This window comes from Nesoenas mayeri (assembly GCF_963082525.1).
Source record: "Nesoenas mayeri genome assembly, chromosome: 6".
Lineage (NCBI taxonomy): Eukaryota > Metazoa > Chordata > Aves > Columbiformes > Columbidae > Nesoenas > Nesoenas mayeri.
In genome coordinates, this window is record NC_137545.1 from 12,905,273 (window position 1) to 12,929,206 (window position 23,934).

Here is a 23,934-nt window from a genome sequence, read left to right on the forward strand (position 1 = left end):
ACCTTCTTTTTAAACTTCCGTTCGTATAAATCAATATGGATGTATTTGCTTTCTGCACAGGGTTCCAATAGTCTCTTAATAATAATCATAATAATCATTATTACTGATTAAAGTTGCATTATTCATGCCAGATGGAGTCCCCTCCCTGTCAGCCAGAATTAGTTTGCATTATGTAGTTATAGTACATTTGTGATCTAAATAAACAGATGGCAGAATGTGACAGCAAATTATGTGTTGGTGATGTCAGCAACAACGCTTCCCAAGTGGAATTGCTTTAAACGAATATGCATGAAGCAAGGTGCTCGTAGTTTTAACAAGGTAGTTGGCATAGAGTGTGGTAATTACCATCCCACATCATCAGCAGAGCCATGAATGCTGTGTGAGTGCTGGGGGAGGAGCTTTGAAACAGCAGTGAGAGAAAGTCTGACTTTACACAACTGTCCCAGTAAGTTTTTCAGCTGTATGATGTCTCATAGGTATAAGCACACCTCTACCAGAGGAGCAGTGTTTTCTTTTGGGGTGATCCAGCCTTTGTTGAGAGACTTTTTATGTTTGCTCCAACTCTGTTTCCCATCAGGGTGTGTGAGAAGTATTTGATTTAGTGTAATGGAGCAGCGTTAACAGCAGTTGCTGTTAATACAGGATTGAAAGGCAAGCTTCTGGATCAGGTTCAAAGGGGAAATTTGCTTAATAGAATCTCAGCAGTGTTCAGTGATGAATAAAAGTTTAATCAAAGATGAGGTTACGTTCCTGTAGTCAAAAGAGCAGCAGTAAGAACTGTCCATATTCTTTATCGATGCTGCTGTTGGGTTTCTCAGTTTGTCCCTTCAGGTCAGGCTGGGTGCAAAGCGCTCGGCTGCCCAACCCTCGGGCACTGGGGGCCCAGCGGTTCAGCACCTGGGGCTCAGGCTGCAGCAAGGCAGGATCGCCAGGCGCGCCCTGGGAGCGTTCAGCATTTGGGAGGGAGAGGCACTAAGAGCAGGAGTGTGGCTGAGCTCTGGCCACCTCTGGATGGGAGCTGTGGAATGAGGTCTCTGTTCGCTCACAGACACAACTGTCTCAGGACTGTCCAAGTGTTTACCCAAATCATATAAGATGCAGCCAGAGGAGAACATGCCAGTCCTGCCTGCTTTCCATTTCCCTGCACAGTGGTCAGCATTTAGCTGTGAAACGGGAGATGTGAACTCCCTCTTACTCCATGCGAGTTCCAGTTCCTAACCACTAGGTAGTTCATAACAGTTTATAAAAGCTGCCATTGCTAACTCTTTTCACCTTCATCTGTATCTTACAGTGAAAGCACTTACAGTTCCTTTTCTCTTGAGGGACTAAACCTGTCAGCATGTGGAAGGATGACGTAGGAGTAGTTACATTTATACAGTCCTAAAATTACATTCAGCCCTTTGAAGGCAACCACGAGGTTGATGTGGCCCCAACTGAAAATGAGTTTGACACCCATGATGTACAGCATCACCTCTGTGTTCTGAAGGAACACGAGGTTCCTTCAGAAGCACAACCACAGGCAACTAGAGCATCAGCAGTCAGAAAAGCAAAGGTCCTGTGCTTTGCTGTCACTGGGGTTAAGTGGTTGCACAGGGTACATTTCCATCACCATGATAGTGGACATGAAGTCTATGCAAGGTTTTGGGGGTGGGGATGGCTTTTAATCAAAGGCACTGAGTATATCACCTCATTGTTCAGATGAGATAGATAGATAGATAATCCTCTCCAGCACAGCCATCCTTTCTCCTGTGGGTCTGTGAAATAAGTGGATCTTACCTAAAATGTAAAGAGCAATAGTAATAGCACTTGAGTGATGAAATCGTTCCTCAGTCCTCCAGGCTTGTCTGTCTTTGTTTTGTTTTGTTTTAAAATGTCCCAGTCAGTGTACATAGCAGGTAGGTATTTAGGGTATAAAGCACTTTGGTAAGTACCCATATTTGATATATGTTGGACATCAATTCTAGCTATTTGTCTGGGCCTTTTTTGCAGGCACTATTTCAACCTTGGTAAAGCATAAAACCCCTTCAAAGGCAAGATGGACCATCCTCCTCAGCAGTTGCTGGCTGAATGTTGAAGAAATGAAAGTAAGCTACATTTCTAATCTCTCTGTCTGTCTGTCTGTCCTGCAGGTGGTCGATGCCACAAGTCCTGCACAGGCCGATGCTGGGGACCCACAGAGAATCACTGCCAGACCTGTAAGTGTGCAACACTGTGGGCAACAAAGGCCTGAAAAACGATGTAATAGGGATCATATGTTTTGTTTGTTTGTTTGTTTCTTTTTAGTTGTGGAAAGATACTAGAAATTCTGATGACAGTATAATTCTAAATTATTTCAAGGGTTTTTCAGGATGCTTTTACTGACAGGTGATTGGGCTTTTTCCACCTATGTGAATTTACGTTTTTCTTTCCTCCTTTGTGCTTTCTAAAAATACTTAAGCTGACTTGAATTTTCTTGGCGGCAACATGGAACATGGCTCCTGAGAATATTGATGGTTATTTTGGAACATACTGAAATGAATACTACAGGAATAAACTACAAGGTGGATTTGGAGATCTTTAATGACAGCCTGACACTGCAAAGTTCCTAATGTCAAAATACTCTGTTAATTTCAGTGGAAGCTTGGGAATATTGGTTATCTTGCAGAATTGTTCTCTTTTAAATAACTCAGAATGTATTTGAGTTGTACTGAAAGAGAGAATGATTTTTTAATTTTTTTTTCTGTGAAGGAAGTAGTAAGTGAAGGGTTGTTCACAATGTCTGTCCTTTTGAATTTAGGTAGCATTAAAATGAATTTAAAAGGATTATATTGAGAGAGTTTCTTCTTAATGTGCTTTCAGCTCCTTCAGAGAGGCACTAAAGAGCTAGAAGTGCAGTCACAACATTAGCAAATACAAAAGATGAGAAAATTGAGAGCTGTCTTTCCTACAAGTTTTTTCTTTTTTTCCTCCTTATGAGAATAGAGCTATACTTTTCCTTTCCTTTATTTGAAATATAGGAGAGTGGAAATGGTTTGTGTTTACTGGAGTCACTCTTCCCAGGAAATGAAATGGTTGCCGATATCTCCCCAAGAGAGTGCTGCTCTAGCTTGTGCTTCTTCCCTTGGCGGAGCTGTAGATAGGAAAAAGGGATTGTGGCAAATTAAGCACTATCAAGTGAGCACACTGACTAACTCTCTGAACCGGTGATAGCCTGATGTATTCTGCCTCTTTTGTTGGAAATATTAGGAACAGTGCAACTCTGTCCATTTTATAATTATTATTACATTTTTTCCTTTTTTCTTTTTTAACTGTTTGGAGCAAGAGATAAGAGGAAATTAGAAATGGCAGACAGCTTGACATGAACAGCAGCAAATCCAAACTGACCTCCTATCCGTGGCAAAGCGAGGGGCACAGGTGACAGAGCTGCGCGGCTGCAGCGGCTCCGCCACCCTGCCGGGCGATGCTTTTCCATCAGGAGCAGCAACTGATGTTGCTGGCAAAGCTGGTGACAGTCACAGCTCCACTGAAGTTCATATGTGCTTTACATGAATGTTGCTGTTTTGTATTGAGCTTTATTTGCAGGTGTAATTAAAAATGCTTTAGGACCGGTTGTAGGAATAACTGTAAAACAAACCAGATACAGTGATGTTAAGCAGATTCTTCTTTATGTGAATCGAGCTAGTACATCTCCTTCCTTTGCTGGCAGTCTTTATGAAAGCCCCAAGGAAGTCAGTGCTCAGGAAGCCCCCTTAAATCAAGATTTTGTGTTAAAGTAGATAATGGAAAGGGAATTAAACCCTATCTGATCAAATTATTTTATATCATGTCTAGCTTAGAATTAATTAATGCTTGCTCTTTCTCTGTCCTAATGAGAGGTCTGTTTATCTATATTAAAACACCTAACTCTGTAAGAACCTGGGTAATTCATCCCAACTTGACAAGACTTATTCAGGCCTTATGTGGCTAGTTGATCTGAGAATACTGTAAAACCTTGGCACTTATATAAGGACGATATGATGCTGGCTCAGGCCTTGGCTCCAGCCTTATCTAAAGCTGGAAAGTCCAAGTGGACACGGTGTGGCTGCAGAAGTCCATGTGGCAGGATCCGCTCCCACGGTCTCAACCTCTACAAAGCACTGCTCTCTGATAAGTGAACTGATTTGGGGGATTAATGTACTAATACCAGAGAGAGAAAAACTTATCTGCAGTGCTAGGAAGTCAGAAGCTTAGCAGAGCTGCACGGCAGGTTTGCTCCAGGAGTGACAGCTGTCTCTGCACAGTGACTGCCCTCTCGAATCCAAACACTGGGGACAAGCTAAGGCACGACCGTGCATTTAAAATAATAAACTATGGAAAGACATATGCCATCTAAGTTCCAGGGAGATACACAGATCACATATTTCTAATTTGAAATAGCTGCTCTACGCCTTTTTAGCTTTGATCACACTCTGCAGCCTCTTATTGTCAGGGACAGGAGTTAATTTTATATTGTATATTTCCTCTTTGCCTCCTGACCTTGATGCACATTGAGTAAACAGCAGCATTTAAGAAAAAGGCTGAATATTAGGCTGGCAGTGGGCATTTCTTCATTGCACTTTCTCAAAATGTGTTTTTCTGCAAACTGTTTGAAGCCAAGAATATGAGACTACAAACATAAAAATGCAAGTGGTGCTGTGCTTTTCCTGCCTTTATTTCTGACTTTAAAAAGCATGCCTGGCTTTCAGGCTCATAAATGTTATTCTTAGATACAAGCTGGAGATAGGATGAATGGTATCACAAACATAGCATATACCTTAACCTGGTCACCTTGGAGATGCACGTCTTTCAAAGGCCTGTAGGAAAGCACTTCAGTAGGACTACATCCTCATGTCGAACTATTTTGTTCCTAGAAACAACTCAGAGGTACATCTGCATTTTAATATTTTCATTTTTTTTATTGAGTCACTGAAGCGAAAAATTCTAATGAGCCCCCCTCCCAAGATAAGATTTAAATTATTTTCCTGGGAAAGGATAAAAAATGAAAGATCTTAATCCGTGTCTTTCATTTCAAATTACAAAAAAATCAAAATCCTTTTGTTTTTCTTTTACTTGAATATCATCTACCTAGCTGCTTCTTATGTTGCCTTGCAGCAACATTTCTCTGTACTTCTAACCCTATCTGAAACACCACCTGCATCTAACTCTGTCCTAATGTCTCTCTAAACGTGACAAGAAAATTTACGTCTTTAAGGAGTCAATTAATAGGAAATTCAAAATAAGCTGTTCTCTTAAGAGGTAGAGAAGATGTAATTTTAGAGTACTGCTTTATGCAGTTAACAATCCATTTTTTCTTTTACAATTAAAATATCAGTAAATATTAATATTGAACGTTTAAATGCTAGGAGATATATTTTTGCTTCAGTATTAGGAAAAGCCTATGTGGAAATACTTTTTAAATTCTCTATTTTTCAAAGAGTATTGGGCACCCACTAAATAGAATGTAAACCACGTAATAAAAAAAAAATCACCAACCAAGAAAACCAAAACAAACACCCAGAAGAACAAATGCTTTTGGAAGTTCCTAATCAAATTTGAAAATCTATGGTTAAGTTGTTACTCTTTTTGCTGTTGGTGTCTGCTAAGAGTTTGATTTTTTTGATTGTTTTTTACTTTTCATAGTAGAAGACATTGAAAATTTTACTAATTGAATGTGTTATATTACTAAAACAACACATTATGCACTTTGTTCTAGAGGAATGTCATTGAAACAAAAGAGAAAAATCAAAATATAGGCTCAACTAAGGGAGTGCAAAAAGGGCAAGTGGCATTTAAATCAAACCCGAGACATAAACATTCAGCAGATGTAAAATGCTCCATGACTGTGTATGTGGAGAGAAGTTTGGCCTGAGCTGATGTTGCTGGGAAGAAGGAGGTGCCGATGCAGTAAGAACCCAATTAGAGCAGCAAAAGCCAAGCGGGAGCCTGGTGGGAGAGACAGAAAAAGCTGAACCAGCAGCTCAGATCAATCAGGGTAACCCAGCGTTTTTGCTTGGAGCCAGCATCTTTAATGAAAATCCTTGTAGTTCTCTAATAACTTTGCATGTTCATAAGACTTTTTCATTGATTTAGTTACTTCTAATTTTTTCCTTCATAGATTTGTAGTGCCCTGACATAATTAAAGATTAAGGGAAACAATAAGAGAGGCTGATTAATTGCACACATATATGAAGTGTGTTTTACACCCCATCCCCAACATAGCTTTCTGCTATATTGCAGTGAAATATTGGCAGTCAGTGTTCTGTGCTCCCCAGAAACCTGTCTCAACACACGGCACGTTTTTTCAAGACGCTGGTGTTTGCCCCTGTCCTCTGCTGTCCCGGCCCCAACTGTGACACTTCTGTGCAGCCAAACCTCAGCTTCCTTGGGATCCCACAAAGGATCAATAGGCATCAGGATGGAAAGTTGTGCTGACCCTCAAGAGTCTGATTTGAAACTTGGGGCTTCAGCTGTGACTAGCGAAGGCTTTCTTCACACCTATGTTGGGTGAAGAAATTATTTTCTGGCACCTAAAATGCCTCTGGGGTCCCAGCCCAGAACTCCTGGATCTCACGTGTGTTTCTGGGCTGCAAGAAGGACGTGACGTGAGAGCTCCTGATCACCCTTGTCCACCAGCTCGAGCCACGTGTCCCCTCTAGGAGCCACCCACCAACATTCACTCTTCTGGATAGGTCTTGAGCTACAACTAGAAAATCAATTTATTGCATTTGGAGGAAAGTTATGTGGTAAAGCTTGCCACCTTTTAAACCCATGCAGCTTGGTACCTTTTCTATAGGGTTACCTCACGATAATAATAGCAGGAACCGTTGAATCATGTTCATTGGAATTTGAACAATCAGATTGTTTCATGACTTCAAACAATACATAGTATTGTCTTGTATTTGTTTTGCTTTGCGGAAAACCCTTCGTTGCAAACTGTCTGCAATAGGAGTCCTTAAAAACACCCAGAGCCTGATAATCTCTTTTCTGTCTTGCTGTGTGATGCCACTGAAGACATCTGACAGGTCCTCCAGTGAGTGGCCTCTCAGTGGCAGTCGTAATGCAAATACTGCATGCGGTGAACCAGAAGATAAAGAGTACGTTGTGGCCTTTTCCTAGAACGAAGTGTTGGCGTTTCTCTTGGCATCGTTTGCTTCCCCAGTAAAATAAACAATTACGGCAGAACAGTGACAAGCCTTTGCTGTAATTGTAAATTTTGCAAACCACTTTATAATTTTCTAGTCCTCAGGAAAACTCAGAATGTTCCGTATCCTGAGCAGCATGGTAGAGGCCCTCATTAAGCTGGTGCACAATTGTAAGAAGAGTGTGCTTTTGGAGGCACTCTGTTTAAGTATTTTGCCGAAAAGGGGGCCCAGCTCAGCCCTGGTGCGGGGAATACTTGTTTGTTTTCAAAAAATAAAACTTACTCTGGAATAAATTCTTGTAGTCTCTTAAGAAGTTAGTAATTTTTCTTTTTTTTTTTAAAAAAAGGGCAAGCCTTATGGTGGGGCTCTAGCAGAGGGTAGATAATTTAGTCAGTAGATTTCTCAGATGTGTTGCTGTTGTTGGAGCTGGTTGCGCAGCTGGGTAATGCTGCAGCAGGGCCGGATTCCCCTCCTCAGGGCTGGGATGGATTCCCAGTACCTCTTGCAGCCGATGCTTTGGGACATACTGCTGGGCCTTGGCCTCTTTGCCCTTTTAAAAGTCTGCCAGGAAACCTCCTCCACAGGGAAGCAATGGTTATATAGTCACGGCGGACATCTTGACCCGCTCCTAACAGCAGCGGGCACTGAGGTAAATACGTTGTAATTGGATTAATTAGGTGGTTTGTACTAATTGTGTGCAATTAGTGCTTTACTCCAAAACTTCCCAGGTTTAAGCAAAGTGTTAAATTGCTGTGGAGCAATGGTGAGGAATGCTTTTTAGCAGCGTTCTGCCAGCAAGCGGCCAGGGTGTGGTATCATGGCGTCTTTTCCTGTTTGTAGCGGTGTTGATTGTATCCACCTGAAATATATATGGCTCCTTGGTAGTGCAATTTTAAAAAAAAAGAAGAAAAAGAAGAAAGGAAATGTGCTGCTGGTGCACTTTTTTAAGCTGATAGCAGCGGGGGCCTCTGGTAAACAGGGCCCTCCTTCAAGTCAGGGTAACTGGGCTTCACACCCCTGGGAGGTGAAAGTAAATAGTGTCTGCTCCGCTGCAAATCAAGGTGCTATGGACCAGTTTTGGAACAGGCAACAAACAATATGCAATCACTGCCTAAATGACATCTTCATTAATTTTCATGAGATGAGACTGTCTGTCAGCTGATGGTGTGGTGGTGGCGGACTGAGACATGAGTGTTTTGCTTAACATATGACACTGTTTTATATATCTGTCCTAGTGTTTATCAATACTGTTACTTAAACAAACAAATCCTTTGATCTGTTTCTCTAGGAGTGTTGACAGCAAGTGCATTTACAGAAATTCCCCTCATTACTTAAATCAGATTGCATAAAGCACTGAAGTGTTTTCTGTCTGGGGGTTTGCCTCTGGTATCAGCAAGATGGAATGACTCTAAAAGTGCATTGCTTTATTCCATAGATTATAAATGATGATTCTTCATTGGTTATTTATATTTTTATGTACTAAATACATACATTGTATATCAAGAAACTCTGGTATTACCTTAAGTATTTCCAGAAAGTTGTGGAGGGAATTTGGATTGGAAAGTACTTATAAAGGAGTTACTGATACATTAAATAGTAGAACTGAGCAGAAAGTTGGGTGGAATTTTGCACTCTGTGTCTTCTTGAAAAGTATTTTCCATAGAGAATTAATTAGATGTTTTTAACAAAATAAATGGTAAAGGTTAATTACAGAAGTGCAACAACCCTGTTTTTATCAAAAGACAGATGACAGCACAGCTTCCTGGCATTCTCTAGGCAGTGGTTGGTACAGTCCTGTGGATAATATTAATTTATTTTTCCATGAAATAAAGATAGAAGCTATAGCTGAGTGAGGGGAAGAAGATGCTCCACTTGTTGACCATTCTTTGCACAAGACTAAGCCCTGAGGTACAGTAGTGTGGTACCACTTGAACCATCGTGCTTTCCAGTTGGTAGAATATAGTTGTTCCCCTGAGAATGAAGACTGGATTGTGTTATTTAGAAAAGGTAACTGGTGTTTCCAAATGTGTTCCAATCTGCAGGTTGTATTCTGTTCTATTATCTCCTTTCCTATTTGTCAAATTGTTTACCGTTGAGAACAGCATTTGGTTCTGAGATTGTTGCTGTTCTTCATGGAGGGAATATTCACAAAGAACTGGTGGGCTCTTCTGTTATTTTGTAGGTTGTGGTTTTTTATATGTGTGTTTTAGTTTTTGTTTGGTTGGTTTTTCTTCCCCCCCATATCCTTCCATCAACCGTTTAGAAAAACTAATAATCTGAAAATAATATTCCACCTGAATTTCTGAAAGGTAAGAGCAAACACTTTAAAATTTTTTCCTCTGCAGTCCTTGAGCAACACCTGTTTTCCTAAAGAGAGTATTGTGAGGTATTCTGGAAGGTATGATTGGCCAGTACTGTTGAAGCAATTACCTTAAACTTGTGGTTTTGTTCAGTATGCAGTTCAATTTATTGTCTTCCTCAGTGTGCAGCTGAAGAGCTCTCTCCTTAGTTCTGTTTCTGACATGATAATTTTTCCTTCCTCCTCCAAGTAACCAAGACGGTGTGTGCCGAGCAGTGTGATGGACGGTGCTGCGGGCCCTACGTCAGCGACTGCTGCCACCGGGAATGTGCTGGAGGCTGTTCCGGACCTAAAGACACTGACTGCTTTGTATGTGTGCAAATTCTCATTCTTCTCATTCCTGAGAGTCACACTGCAAATTCTTAATGCTTTAATCCATGAAATTCAGAATTTTGTCCCTTTTAATGTATTGCGTGTGCACTCCTAGGTTTAAACTGCAAATTTTAGCATTAATATTTTTCACATATTAACATCACTTATCTGCTTAATATTACCCATTAACAGATTTGCAAATACAGATTGGGATCCATTAATATGCTAATCTCTGTGATATTTATCTCTTGCTTTCTTAAAATTAACTATTAGAGGTGATATGGAATTTTAAGAAGTATTTATCATTACATCTGATCATGTCTTTTATTACCTCTCCATGTGCTTTTTATTTGAAAGCCAAGAATACAATTTAGCTTCAATGTGAAAGGCATTCCATATTACTGCCAGGCTGGATTTAAACTCAGCTTTTTTACTGGGTGTGGTTTTTAGTGGCAGTGGAAGGAAAGTGGTTTCCAAAATACTCTACCTCAAGTGCATGCTTCTGTGTGTGCTTAAGATGAAAAGGGCTAACTTCTTCCTTTAAAAAATAAACAATCTGAACATACAGGCCTTTAGACAAATTTGTCTTGTTTGTAGTCCATTATTGAAAATCTTAGAATTGTAGAATCATGGAATAGTTTGTGTTGGAAGGGACCTTCAGAGTTCACCCAGTCCAACCCCTGCCATGAGCAGGGACATCTTCACCCGGCTCAGGTTGCTCAGAGCCCCGTCCAGCCTGGCCTGGGATGTCTCCAGGGATGGGGCATCCACCACCTCTCTGGACAACCTGGGCTAGTGTTTTACCACCTTCAGTCTAAAACATTTCTTCCTTGTGTCTGGCCTGAATCTCCCCTCCTTTAGCCTAAAACTATTACCCCTGGTCCTGTCATAACAGGCCCTGCTAAAATAATAGTGTAAGCAGCTTCAGAACCCAACAGTGATTGCAAACCTTTGTAGCTCATCACACAGGGTTGCAGAGACAAGCTTTGCTAATGTTTTCACAGGAAACAAACCTAGGCCTAAAAAAGCCTAGAACTAGAACATGCACAAAGAGGTGGATTTTCAAAGGTACCAAAGTGACCGAAGAGACAAGTATCTACAAAATTGGGTAGTTTCCTTTTAAAATCTGCCAGATAGGATTGAGAGGAGGGATATTATGGTATGGACAGTTGCAGATGTTTTGATACGGTAGGCAAGTGCATCACACTGAACCAGCAAAGATAAATCTTTCCCTGTCTGGACTTGAAACTTGCTCACAGTTCAGATATTGTTTGATAGTGGTAGATGTTGTGCTTCAAAACCACATTGTAAACGCTCTTCTTTTGGTGCCGTCGAAATGCAGGGATGGCCTGACTTAACTAACAGGTTTTACTAAAATTGTTCTTTGTGGTGGGGACTTAGCACAAGTCGATACTCAGCCCACACATGATAGGCCTGATCCAGTGCTCACTGGAAGTTCTGTGTTGGCTTCGGACTGGAGAGATGGTAAAATAACATACATTCCCTTGTCATGTGCAGTCTAAATAGGTAAGGAGTTAAAAATGCACTTATAGCTCCCATATGACTACTGAGGAACATGCTCAAAGCTGACGTGTTGATGTGTGTCCACTTTCAAAGGTTAAGGACAAGTGATTTGTAGCATAAGTTCTGTAATACTGTAGCCTGAAAGAAAACTAGTTACTTTCTGAATTGTGGCAGTTACGGAAATCTGTATGCTGAAAATCAGCTAGTGTGTTTGTTCTGATCCAGCAGAGAACCACCCAGGACTTTATTCTCATTCACTCCTGGCCTGAGAGCAATGTAAAAGAAATTCAGCAGGGGTCTGGCAATTTTCAGGACTACTCATTATTTGCTTAGTACCCACTGGGTGAAAAGTGTAACTCTTTAGGCTATAGACAACTGTGTTTAGCTTTTGGCTGAGAGATACAACTTTTTTTTTCCCCTGTGTATGCTCCTGTGCTTTCATTCACAAATTAGCAGCATTTAGCACCAAACACTAGAAGGTTGCATATGTTATGAAAGCAGTTACAAATGGATACAAAGCATTATAGTCATAAATTAAAAGTTCCCAAATCTTCTAGATGAGCTTTTCCTGAGAAATGTCATCTCTCTTAAGAGTATGGGTGTGCTTTACTTTATGAATGTGCTAGACTGTTATCAGAGGATTCTCATGTACACGATAGAGTATCTTTTAAGTTAACAGTGGATGTAAAAAAGTGTTGAGGAAACAAAGTAAATTAATATTTATTAGTAAGTAAAAGTACAGTTTATGAAGCATTACAAATCCTTCAGCATATTATGGCAGCTTGCAACAGCGTCCCGTTGTAAATATGGTTTTAATATTTCTAGATAAAATTCATCCGCCCTCCTCCATATGCTGCCATGCAATCATTTGCATATTCGGTTCTAAAAGCAAGGCAATAATCATCATCCGACATAACTGCAAGCAAGCATGCTAAAACAAAGCTTTAGAGATGTTCTTATCTTGCATTCAAAACCAAGGCGGATCTAAAACTTGAAATGCATAGGAGGGCCTGGTTTAGTGCCCAATGGAATCAGTAAAGGGTCACAACCCTATTGATAGGGTCCAGTTCTTAGTAAAGAAGTAACTGACTGTATTTACCTTTGTAAGGAAAACAAACAAACAAATCATCAACCTGGTTCTGTGAGAAACTGCCTGTTTTTGTGATAGGCATTTTAAAGAACTGGAAAAGACAAGATCAGGAGTTTGGTTCCATATAGGACTGTGCCCTGTTTGTCCCTTTCCACAGCAGATTTTGTCCTTCTCCCTTGGTGACATTATTAGCCTCTCCCTTCTGAAGTCTTCTGAGATGACCAGTAACCTCCCCCAGTCCTGCTGGTCCTGTTCTGAACAGAGATATGGGCTGTTAATGAAAGCAGCAGAACAGAGGAATCTTTTTCACTTTTCCCTCAATCTCAGCCATGGAGGGGAGGAGATGTAACACACATGTTGCTGTACTTGTTGACTGTTTAAAGATTCAAAACCATCTGTATTTTTTACAACCTGGAAAAGGACCAGAAGTATTCATCCTTAGACTAAAACTTCGAAAGCAACCTGGCTTCTGGAAGAGAGGTTAGTGGGGAAGCAGAATCCAGTAGCAGTTGTTGCTTAAACTGCTAGAGGGATCTGAGCCAGGCTACAGCTTTCATATTCACATGAAATGTGACATTTACAGTATGCTTTGTGAATATTACTCCAACAGTTTTTCATAAGCTGTGCTTAAAACCATAGACACAATATGTGGTGATAAGGAATGTCAGAATCGGTGGGGTTTTTCTATTACTAATTATCAACCTTGCATGGCCAATTATTTTCCCTGCATACCATTACTTTCTTTATGCACACATTTGTCAGGGCTCTGTCCTCTGTCAGCTGTGGGTGGCTGAGCTTGAATGCTAAGTGATACAAAGTCCTATTTTCTTTTCTCAGTGTGTGAAGCAACTGACCTTGTTAAACTTGCCACTTAGGGAAATGACCCCCTACTGTGCTAGCTCAAAAGAAGTTGTTATCCCTCTTGCTTTCTAATTGGGAATTTCAGGTTTCAGCTGGAGGATGGACTCATGCTGTAAGAAATCTAAAGGTTGAGCCTCTGAAAAAGTCATTAGCATTTGTTTAGACTGACTATGACAAATAGCTGTTCACTTTTTGGCAGTTTTAGAATGTCCTATTGCGTGTGAATTAGTTGATTGGTTGTAGTAACAATAGTTATGAAGCAAATTACAGTGTTGTTATGTTTTTGTAGGAAGTGCTGTAACACTTAATTGTGTTTCAAATTAAGGGGACTCGGTGAACCCCCTTTCAAAGGTCATGTTTTTGCCCAGATCCTAGTAAGAAATCTAAGTACCCTGAAGGAAGGTTAGAAAGCTATATATCATATTCCTCACTGTTGCAGCATGTCTGAACAATTAAGATTGTATTTTAAACTAAAAAAAAAAAAAAGGCAAAATAAAACCAACTAAATTGCTTAATTTATTTTTTTTTCTCCTTTGTTTTGCAGGCCTGTATGAATTTCAATGACAGTGGTGCATGTGTCACGCAGTGCCCCCAGACTTTTGTATATAATCCTACCACCTTCCAACTGGAGCATAATCACAATGCCAAGTACACCTATGGGGCTTTTTGTGTCAAAAAATGCCCACGTAAGTGCTCTGTTAGCTGCCTTTTCCTGCAGTTATGGAAAGTTTGAAGTTGTATTTCAGGAGCCTTACAAAACACTGAGAGAATGAGAGCTGAGTGTATAGTGCACTATCTCAAATCATTCCACATGTGCTTGCAGGCTGTAGTAACTCAGTCATGTATTAACAGTGAAGGCAGTGAAAATCGGAGTTGCTGACACTTGCCAGGTATCCTCTACCCTAGTGATTTTCTTAAAGAAAGAGAATTCTCTGGTTTCTGTTTTCTTGACCACCACTTATCACATTCATGCTTTAGATCAGCATCTGTAAATTTCAAAATGAACTCTTAAAATAGTGCCAAAGGCCTATATTAGTTAATGGGATTGTAAAGGGTAGAAATTTCTATTTCAGGAAAATAACTCCACTACCTGTCACCAAATGCTTTCAGGATACTGATGTCCTTTTCTTAACATGAAGTAATGATGGTTTGACAGAAAGTTACCATAAATATATTCTGAGCAGTTCTGTACCAATGAGGAAAAAAACAATGCAATACTGACAACAAGAGTCTTAAAGTCCCAGAGTAAAATTGGAGGGGAGGAGGGAGTTAAAAAAAAAGAATAATAATCCCATGCATGTAAAAAACACATGCTTCTGAGATGCCAGACAGATGATGACAAGTAACAGAAAAATTTAAAGGGTCATCAGTTACGTAGTCTCTGATATACTGGTTTAGTTACAAAGAAAAATACGGGAGATGGTATTCTTGCTCTCCCTTTCATTCCCACCAAGGTTTACAGTTCTGCTATGCATTAATTATTTTATACATAGATTACATGTATAAATGGAACCATAATTCAACCCAAAGCTAAATCTGAATTTTCAGTCTCTGTGGTGGAGTTCAAATTGACAGTAGTAGGCTGAGGCTGTTGACTATCAAAGCTTAGAGTGATGGGTTTTTTGAAGCAAGATAATTTTTTCTTACATACCATACACTACTTAAGGGATATGATTATTTGTCCAAATACTTCATTGACCTGGTTTTTTTTATCTTTTGTTTTTTCCTTTCTTGACATTATTAAGCTTTCAATTATGCACGGTCAGTCTGTATCCCCTTTGGCAGTTGTTTTACAAGGTGAAATTGGAATACTTGTTATTGTCTTGTTCAGTGTTTTATCCCAGAGGTATATATTTGTGTATGTATGGAAGAGACATGGCAGAGCATCTTACTTTCTTTCTCTCCAATTGCTGTATCTTCTTTTTACCAAAAATAATGGTAAGACCAAATTAGGTGAGGACAAGGGATTGGGCCTGGCAATTCATGGATTTTCATAAGTATCCTAAAACATGCTTGATTTGCTTGCTTATACACCTCTGAAAACACTGAACATCAAATGTTAAGGTCAATATGGAAGTGCAGAGATAATTAATAATACGAATTGACATAGAGTCCAAAACCATATGTCCCAGTATTATTTAGTGCAGTGCTTTGCTTTCTGACAGTATCTTCTTTTTCTCTTCAGACAACTTTGTGGTAGATTCCAGCTCTTGTGTCCGTGCGTGTCCGAGCTCCAAGATGGAGGTTGAAGAAAATGGTATTAAGATGTGCAAGCCCTGCACTGACATTTGTCCTAAAGGTAGGCAGTAGTTCAGTATAGATTTTCTTGAATGTGATCTACTCTGTAGTAGAGCAGAGCAGGGTATTATTTTGGCATGAAATACCCTTCCTGACTACATTGTAGAATATTAATAGCCTTTGGATATCCAGGGAACTTTGAGCTATGTAGGCTGAGCATGAAGTATATATGATGGAATGAAAATGTATGGTTTGTCTTATTAATATAACGTTAGATTTCCATTTATTTCCTGACACAGTGAATTCTAAGTGAAGGCACTATCCAGACCTTTAAATTAATTGCAGTAAATAAGATTCTTGCTGAATAGATAGTTTTATACATAAAAATACGTGTGTAGAGTTCCTGTCAAGCTCTTGGCCTTAGTCTGTGTGGACAAAAGTTACCACATATTTGTACAAGGTTCATGTATACTGCTGCTGGTTGCTATTAAAAGAGCCCAGTTAGGGAGATATGATACATTATGTGATGGAAAGCAAGGAGGATTTGTTCCTGGATGCATCATGTGTCCCAGAAAATGCAACTAAAGTACGTAGAATGGCTAAACAGAGAAGTTTCCTCACTGAGTACTGAAGTTTCTGCAGGCCCCAGTAATTTATTTGTTGGGATGATGAGTAAAGAATTAGTTGTATGTCCTGTGAATGAGTAAGTTCACAAATCCACCAGAGCGAAGGGCACCTCTGGAGCTACCAGCGTTAGGACCTCTCAGTTTCTGCAGCAAGTAGCATGAATAGATGGCATGGCCACCAGGCCAGGCTGAGGTAAGTTATCAACTACCTGTTTACAGCTGGCTTGAGTGGGATTTTGTGTGGTTTATACTTGCCTTAGATCCAGTGTGAAATAGCTTAACTTGTGTGCAAGGATGTCCTCCTGTGGCAGGTACTTTAGCTTATTGTTTATTTTAAATTGGTATGTGCTTCTTTGGGAATATGGGTAGAGCATGCTGGTTTAACTCCTCTCTGCTGCTTTAACTGTGAAAGAAATGAAGACTTGGGTCTAGAAGGCCATCGTGTTCTGATTTAGTAATTGTTTTTCCTAATTCTTTACACAAACTCCTTCTTTTGGCAGCGTGTGATGGCATTGGGACAGGCAGTTTAGTGTCAGCTCAGACAGTGGATTCCAGCAACATTGACAAGTTCATAAACTGTACCAAGATCAATGGCAACCTTATCTTCCTTGTTACTGGGATTCATGGGTAAGTGGCAAAATATGAAGATGTTATGTCATGGTGTCAGTTGAAACAAATTGCGTCCACCTCTTAATGATGGCCACAAGCTTCTTTTATGAAATACCAGATCGAGGATAAATCAGTTCTCAGCTTCCCATTATGAAGAAAACTGTTAACTTGATTCTTATGATTCAACCTTTGGGAAAAGAAAGGATGAATTAGATTGTTTGCTCTAGGCAGAGAACTGTGATCTTTGGTTACCTTATGAGATCCTTGGTACTGGCTTACAATAATGGCTGATTAGACAATAGAAGGGAGAAAGGGAAGTTACCTTCTGTGAGTTTGTTTTCAGTTTTGTATGACCAGCAGTCTAATGTGCAGAATATGCAGAGGGAATGCCTCACCCAGCATAAATTGTCACAGCCTGAGCGCCTGGCACTGTGTTTGCATGTAAAAAAGCTGCCATCTTGTCAATCAGTTTTGAAGTATATAGTCAGGTTTCAATTCCAGAGATACACAAAACTCACTGGTATTTAAATCCACTATTTTGATTTAAATGTGGCTGTATATTGAATAAGTCTTAGTAATGGTTAAAGATGTGGAGGTATGGAATCAGTATTTAAAAGTCTCACCGGTGTCTCCTTCTAAAGGAAGATATACCAGCCAGATAACTAGTGCCTTGTTGTTTATAGTTTGGTGCACTCTGTGTTTGCTGTTGTAGCAAAGGTGAATGTGTGGCACAAATGCTGCAAGGGTGGGATGTGTCCTGGGCAGACAGATGTGCTTTGTTTCAATGGTCAGGTGAGGTCCGATGCAACTGGCCGCTTTCTTGCATTGTGTTCTTTCTGTCACTGAGACAACACAAACATAACTCCATCTTCTTACTCATTCAAGCCTCCGTGTTGTAATCAGCCATGGTGAATTACATGTGACACTTGAGGTGTTTCAGGACCTATTAAAATTAGCAAAATCTTAAAAACGTAAAAACAAGATTCAAGCCTTTTGACCCTTTGTTGCAATAAGTATGCAGATATTTTGTGGTACATTAACAGTGTAAAGTACTCAATTGTTTCTACCACTGCATAGGCTTCAAACTTTAACTTGTTTTTTAGGTTCCTTGGAGCTTTTAACATGGCTTGAAGCTGATTGTCAAGAGTTGATAACTCAAATACAGTTCCCAAACCAACTCCATGTTTGCAGCTTTATGATGTAGTTAAAGTGTCATTAACTGAATGTCTGCAGATTGATATAAAATGGAATTCTGGCATGAGCAGTGCCAGCACATTTTTCTTTAGTGTTTCCATAAATTAAGATATGTTTAGATCATAATAAAGTGGTTGACACCAGGCTGGCTGGCTCAGATTTCCCTACTAGGTGAAGTGGAAAGAAACAACTTGTTTCCTTGATTTGATACGTGATTGGTTATAATGCTTCACCTACAACTTGACTCCAGCCATGAGGAAGACAGCTGAAAATCCACTTTAGTGGAGCCCTACAGCTCAATGGTTCTCAAAAGGCCAGCGAATGTGAACTTCGTGTAGTTGGTCTTCTCTCCAGCAGAGAGTACAGTGTGAAAGGTTAATGTAGCATTGGGGAAGAAGGACTTTGGTTCAGATGGTTTGAGGAAATGCTGCATCAAACTTATTGAAGCCCTGGAGAAGGTCACACAGGAGTCAGTGCTCAGGCTGCCACATGTTCTGATCTGGCCAAATGGCCAACTGAGAGGCTGGATGTAAATCTCTTAAATCTCACAGGACAGAAGGTATGGCAGCACATGCAAGACCAGCAGCTAGAGGACTTGAGCAATTTTGTGTGGATTATTCCAGTGCATTACGTGAAATGTAATTTTGCGTATTAGAACTGCTTTTGTTGCAAAGTTGTATTAACTGCAAAGTTATGAGATTAAACTTTAAAAAATCATTAAAAAAACCCCTGTCAAAATTAAAGGGACCAAACCCAACCTTGAATAAAACTGTATTTGTCTGAAAAATATCTAAATTATGGACTATAAAGCAGGAGGTTAAAATATTTTGTCCTATTTTAACAGAAGAATATGAGCCTAGGACACATAGTTCTGAAACTGTGTAGCACTTTGTCTCTCACTCTTTGTGAAGAAAACTCAGTCCAATGAGTCTTAATATGAAGATGTAGAGTTCTGCAAAGCTAAGTTTTTTCAAGTGTAAATAGCAGTAGTGTATACTGAAGAAAAGATTTGAGAATTAATTTAAATAACTTTGTGTTTCTGGAACAACTTTTTGTTTAAAATATCTGTTAAGTTTTACAAATCAATAATATAGAAAGGAGTTTTAAAAAATGACACTAGCTACACAAGCAGTTTATTATATAAATGGACAGTATGGAACAACAACAATAACACGCAATACCTAGTTGGCTTCTTAAATAGTTGGAGAGTCTTTACTCCTTTAAAATTAGGAGGGGGAAGTATTTACTAACTGATGGCACTCTCAAAATCAAGGTCAGCTTCATCTTTTTACACTGTAGAATATCCAACCGGGAGATTTTAATGTTTTATGGGGGTATTTCATTTTTCAGGTGACAAACTGGCTTGGCAAGGATTTGTACTTTTTGATGTTTTCTGTGGAACACTTTCTAAAAAGTGTACCCTTTTAATGCTATGTGTCGGGAACTGCTGGCATGCTCTTAGTTTTCCTTGCTTATAGCTTGTCACGCATTTCAGTAGCAGTTTTGTTAGCCCTGGTAGTACAGTATCACAACCGTACCATTTGATCTAGTATTCCTGGAAAAAAACATTGAAAATTCATCTTTCCATTAGGGAGGTCACCCATGGTTGTGTAGAGTCCCTTAATTTTCCAAGAACATAAATATTTGCAAAAACATTCATGATTTGAACTTTACAGTTGCTAAGTACCATTCTTTTCCTGCAACATGACTTGGGAGAAGTTAGACATGGGATCCGCAGGAGCAATTGTCCGAAGAAGCTGGAAATCTGGCACATATGTAGCCTAAAAGCAAAATGTTGATCTCCTGAATACTGCTTCCATATGGTATGGCTTGAGGACCTGATCTTCTTTTATTTTCAGCATCACATTTTGTGCTTTTATTCTTTCAGAGATCCATATCACACAATTGCCGCAATCAATCCAGAGAAATTAAATATCTTCCAAACAGTGAGAGAGATAACAGGTAACATGTTTCTGATTTTATATAATCTGAACTTCTCACTTTGCATTTATGGTTGTCATTTGTTGGGTTTTCTGAAGAACACAAGGTGATTTTTTTTTTCTTTAAACTCATCATGCTGTAAATTTGATAACAGTTTAATACACAACTTCAGTATCAATTGGTATTCACAAGTTGTTGTCCTTTACTCATGAATACAGAATGCCCATTATGTTTGAGGTGCACAAGAACCAGAGAACCAAGACCTTACTGTGGGGTGGGCAAGGGGTCTTGGTGCTGTGGTAGCAAAGTGGGACAAGTGTTGGACAAGGGGGGGGCACCTAGCGAGGAAAATGGTGCTGAAATGTGGGAAAACATTCTCTTCATCTGAAAGAAGGTGAAATTTGAAATATGCCTTGGAAAAAAAATCCAGACAAGCCAATCTGTTTTTGCAGCTACTTCTGTTCTAACAGAAGGTGCTGCTGCAAATCAGTTTCTGTAATTTAAAGTCAGATGTATAATGTGTGAGGTGATGGTCCCTCCCATCTTTTGTGACTTTACAGTGCAGTTATGTAGCTAGAACTGAGTACTTTGTTTTCTTGCATCTTGCTTCTTGTTTCACCATTCAGGGAACAGGGAGAAAGATACTTTAGTTTTGATTTCTTGATTGATTGCTGATTATGTATAAATAGGAAAATGCCAAAAAATTTCTAGTTCATGCACAAAAAAAGTTCTTTGGACACTGTAGTGTGATTGTAGCTGTGTGGAGCTCAACAAGTGTTTGGCATTGGAAATGAGTTCTCTCCCACATGCTTCTCTTCTCAAAAGTTGTGTATTTCAGCAAACCAGTGGGATTAAAAGTGAAAGTAAGCTCTAAATTTCCCTTAATTAACGTCAAAGATAATCTGGCATCTGTGTGTCTGTAATTTGCCATTCTTAAACACACTAATTGACAGTCTCAACTCCACTACTTAAGTGGAATTACCCCTGTGCTTAAAGATGTACTGCATTTCAGTCCAGTACTGAATGAAAATCATGGAGAACTGCACTCTGTAAAGGACTGTGTAGCACAAAACGAGTACTCCCACACACCTGTGCAGAGAATATTCTGGTGATGGACAGTCCTCACACACACGTTCAGAAGCGAATGTAAATTCTTTGTTTTAGTAAGTTTGTCATCTTTCAATGAACCATGACAGATGTGTCAGCTTCTAAGTCTCTAGCACATTTTAAAATGGAATGTTCTTAATTCAGGAAGATCTTCATTTTTTTCTGCTGCTATTGTTCAGAAAACGCTGAACAGCCTTGCGAGGTTCTAGCCTGTGTTTAGGTTCAGCCTCACTGTGGCTGTTGAAAGTGGATGTAGTGCTGCTGTGATGAGTCCTCCTTTGCTTTTGTGGTGGAGACAGTGGTGAGCACCCTGATGAATTCAAAGACGTTAGTCTGCAGCATTCATTACCTATTTATTTATTTTTCTCAAACCAGCACTAACTTTCATTTATAGGCTAAGCCTGTCCTAACTCATGTATGTAATAATGCAGCATTTATGGCTAAAATGATTGACATTCATGTGCTTGCCTATCTGTCCTTCAGGGTATTTGAACATACAGTCGTGGCCTGAGAATATGACAGATTTCAGGGTGTTTTCTAACTTGGTTACTATCGGTGGAAGAGCTCTCTATAGGTAAGATAGTTCCTCTGTTGATTGAATATTTTTTTATTACTATTCAATAATTCTTTGTTCAGTAGCACAGAATGCAACATCCTTTGGGAAAGGCATCATAAATTGATGTATTTTTCTCTGTTACCAAGGTATTCATTAACAGCATCTGCTAATCAGTTGTTTATAATGGGTAATACCTTCTGAGCCTAATGATTTTTTTTTTTTTTTTTTTTTTAAATAATGTCTTAGTTCATTGCTGTAGCTTATTGTCTGTAAGGTACATTTTATAGTTTAAAATCTTTTGTGAATGTGAAACACGACTTAAAAGGCATTAATAGTAAAACTTAGCCCCATTATCAGGAAATTCATGTGGTTGCAATGGCAAGTGCAGGCTTGTGTACCTAAAGAACACGGTGGTTTAAATACATGGTAAAAGATAAATACATGGATAATTACATGGTTTGAGCAGAAGGAATGTGGTGAGAAATAATGGGGGAAGCACAAGAAGGCACCTGAATGATTTATACAGCAGACCATGGTTCCCCATTGTGTAAATGTAGTAAATCAGTCTTGGGATTCTGCTGGCATCTTAAACAGCAACCCAAGCGCAATATGAGCAGCAGCGAAACCTTGAGATTGAGTTACAGCTCAGCATTCTGTTTGGAAGCAGTAATTTTTATTTTAAACAGCTGGAAAACAATTATAATCATTAAAATACAATAACGTAAAGGGTGCCCAGAAACTGGATATTGTCTTCTCTAATCTTCAGTCATAAAATATGTGCAGTCATTTCCGTGTTACACAGACAATATTTTACTATTCCTTTGATGAAGGCGATAACCAGATAGTACAACAAAAGAAAAATGAAATTTAGAAAGTGGGCTGGAAAAAAATCCTTGAAAACAACAATTTTTTCCTGCATTACTATAAATGACATTAATTTGATGCCTGACAGAAGATGTTAATACATTTAGCATGACTTTGTCAGTTTCTCCTTAGCATATAAACTATCAGACTATTGATTCTGTCCAAAAATAACCCTATGAATTTTATGCAGTTTTTTCAACAGCACTTTATCTCAAAGAACATGTTAATGGGTGACATGTAACAAGTTGAGGAGTTCTGCTCGCCCTCTTGGCCTAGCACTGTGAGCATCACAGCTTGTGGTATCACAATTCTTACAAGACACCTGATTTTCCAGGCAATAGAACTGGATGTTGACTCATAAAATATTTGTATCAGCCCAAAGTAAAAGTTTTCTGACCAAATTTCAGTTTTGCCAGAAAGATCATCTTGACATCAGGAACTAATTCTATTCGGAATTCCCAACCAGCTCTAACTGAAATTCTACCTTCTGGAGCTAATTCCTGTTTTCTCATACTTTTTTTTTAATTTTCATCACAGTGGCCTTTCGTTACTCATCCTAAAGCAACAAGGCATTACCTCTCTGCAGTTTCAGTCCTTGAAGCAGATCAGTGCTGGCAACATCTACATAACAGACAACAGCAATTTGTGCTACTACCACACTGTCAACTGGACCAGCCTCTTCAGCACACCCAGTCAAAAGACAGTGATTCATCGAAATAAAAAGGCAGAGAACTGCAGTAAGTACTGCTGCTCAGTGCAAAACTTGTCACCTATGACTGGCTCACTTGGGGAAGAAATGATACAATTACTGGCAAAATGCAGGCCAGGAACTTGGCTGGTGTATCTTGGAGCTCCGTGGACATCAGTGGAGCTGTGATCATTCACAGAATCTAAGGATTTGGCCCAGTCTGCCTCTGAGCAGATTTATAGGCAAATGTAATGCTTTAAAGTATGAACGAATGAAAGGGAGAGAGAGAGCGCTGCTTCCTTGCCATTATGTGAATTTTCCAGATTAGAGATAGAGTTTCACAAATATGGATTTTGAACGCCATTGATGTGCAGTGAATGTGGTGTTCCTGAAAGGCATTGATTTGACACATTGAAAACTACATCCCTTTCCTTATGGAGTGAGATGAGCATCTTTTACTTCCCCTACTCTGCATCACCAAAGTGGTCCTCTCTTAATCTAGAAAGGCGACTTTTGGGACTGTTTTTGATCACTGAGTTCCTCGTTTTTGTACCTGACCTATCTGATAAGGAAGATTATTTTTAATTGGGTCTAATTGTCTTTCAGGAAAACTTACATGACAATACCTGGACTGAGATTACAGTACTGAAAAGCAAATTAATGCTATGCAGCAGATGAAACAATTTGGTTATACAGAAATCATGCAGCAAATTGCATTAATGCAATCATATTGTAGCAGCAATACAGTTCATTTTAAGCATTTGTTAGACTGCGAGCAAGACAGGAGATTTATTAAATTGCTGTATATTCAAGTGTTAGTTCTGGG

At 39.4% G+C, this 23,934-nt stretch overlaps 1 protein-coding gene across 1 annotated transcript in view; it reads left to right on the forward strand.

Annotated features, from left to right (window-relative positions):
* ERBB4 (erb-b2 receptor tyrosine kinase 4) overlaps positions 1–23,934 on the forward strand; it is a gene marked incomplete at both ends in the record, with an annotated part of 612,462 nt that overhangs the window by 432,110 nt on the left and 156,418 nt on the right. The window contains 8 exons of the mRNA XM_080346338.1: positions 2,130–2,195; positions 9,689–9,807; positions 13,830–13,971; positions 15,471–15,584; positions 16,650–16,776; positions 19,841–19,914; positions 21,484–21,574; positions 22,958–23,157. Coding sequence (XP_080202464.1) covers positions 2,130–2,195; positions 9,689–9,807; positions 13,830–13,971; positions 15,471–15,584; positions 16,650–16,776; positions 19,841–19,914; positions 21,484–21,574; positions 22,958–23,157 — 933 coding nt within the window. The remainder of the gene's footprint in view (positions 1–2,129; positions 2,196–9,688; positions 9,808–13,829; positions 13,972–15,470; positions 15,585–16,649; positions 16,777–19,840; positions 19,915–21,483; positions 21,575–22,957; positions 23,158–23,934) is intronic.